Source organism: Calidris pugnax, unplaced genomic scaffold (assembly GCF_001431845.1).
Source record: "Calidris pugnax isolate Ruff unplaced genomic scaffold, ASM143184v1 scaffold3311, whole genome shotgun sequence".
NCBI lineage: Eukaryota > Metazoa > Chordata > Aves > Charadriiformes > Scolopacidae > Calidris > Calidris pugnax.
In genome coordinates, this window is record NW_015093065.1 from 1,596 (window position 1) to 3,053 (window position 1,458).

At 64.7% G+C, this 1,458-nt stretch overlaps 1 protein-coding gene across 1 annotated transcript; it reads right to left on the reverse strand.

The window, feature by feature from the left end:
* Positions 1 to 28: 28 nt before the first annotated feature.
* CTSK (cathepsin K) lies at positions 29 to 1,452 on the reverse strand. Its single transcript, XM_014962779.1, has 6 exons — positions 1,397 to 1,452; positions 1,159 to 1,281; positions 875 to 1,030; positions 560 to 778; positions 274 to 439; positions 29 to 154 (listed from the first exon to the last, which is right to left on the reverse strand). Exons 2-6 carry the CDS (start codon positions 1,204 to 1,206, stop codon positions 45 to 47), a joined length of 699 nt encoding a protein of 232 aa, XP_014818265.1. The 5' UTR covers positions 1,207 to 1,281; positions 1,397 to 1,452; the 3' UTR covers positions 29 to 44.
* Between the last annotated feature and the right edge of the window lie 6 nt (positions 1,453 to 1,458).

Here is a 1,458-nt window from a genome sequence, read left to right on the forward strand (position 1 = left end):
GCAGAGCCCCGAGCCCCCCAAAAAGTGGTCCCCACCATCCTGCCCTACCTGTTCTTGATGATCCAGTGCTTGGTGCCCTTCTGGGTGCCGTAGCCCACCGCCAGCACCGCGTGGTTGATGTTGTTGGCATCACAGCTCTGGTCGTAGTAGACCCCTGGGGGGCAGGAGGGACGGTCACGCTCCGGAGAAACCACCCAGGACGTGCCTCAGTTTCCCCAAACAGCCCCAGAGGGGGGTTTGTGTGGGTCCCCCCACCATCCCCAAGCCCCTCACCGCGGCTGTAGAACTGGAAGGAGGGCAGGCTGGCATCGATGCCCACGGAGATGGGTCCAATCCTGGCCACGGCCCTCTTCAAGGCCTTCTCGTTGCCCTGGGGGATCTCCCGGTAGCCGCGGCACTTGGCCGCCTTCCCGGTGGGGCTGTACATGCAGCTCTCGTCCTGCGTGACACCAGGTCCAAGGTGAGATGGAAGGTGGGTGAGATGGTGGGAGGGCAGTCATGGGGGGCCAAATGGAGACCTTTTTCCCCCCCCTCCTGCCCCACCACCCCAGCCCCAGACCTGGCCGATGTAGGGGTAGGCGTCCTCGGAGTCGATGCCGCGGTTCTGCCGGACGTACTCGAAGGCGTTGGTCATGTAGCCACCACCGCAGCCATCGTTGTTGACCACACAGTCCACCAGGTTTTGGGGGCTGAGGGACAGGAGCTTCCCCGTCTTCCTCTTCAGCTGCCCCTCCAGGGCCCCCACCGAGCTGAAAGCCCAGCACGAGCCACACTGGCCCTGTGGGGACATGAGAAGGTGACACCAGGGTGATGTTGAGGTGACACCAAGGTGACACCCCCTCTTCCCAGCACCCCCGGGAGCAACCAGCTTTACCTGGTTCTTGACAGGCGTCACGTAGCCCTTCTTCCTCCAGTCCACAGCCGCCGGGGCTCTCTCGGTCCAGTCGGGGACGTAGAGGGTCTCGTTGCCACGGGGTTGGCCACGGGGCACCTTCAAGCCCGTCATCGTCCTCACCACCTCCTCGCTGGTCTGGGGAAGGAGCCCGGGGCGGGTGGGTGCAGCCCTAGGGCCACCAGGTAGAGCAGCACCCAAGGGTGCTCTGTCCCCTCTATACCCCCTCTATTTTTGTCCCCTCCCCACCCCCCCGTGACACTCACCATGTCACCCAGGTGGTTCATGGCCAGCTCGAAGGTGTGGAGGCCCATGGCGTGCTCCAGGTTGTGGGTGTTGATGTACTTGAGGTTCTTCTCCCAGATCAGCCTCCGGGCCACCTCATCCACCTGCACCACGGGGGGAGACGACGCTGGGTGGGGGGTCCTCCCCATGGCCACCATCCTGGGACACCCCCAGCCCCACGGGGACCCCCCCGGGGTGGTCCCGGGCTCCCTGCCCTACCTGGCCATTGTACTGCTTGCCGTAGGTTTTCTTCCACAGGTCCCACTGGGCGTCCAGCTCCT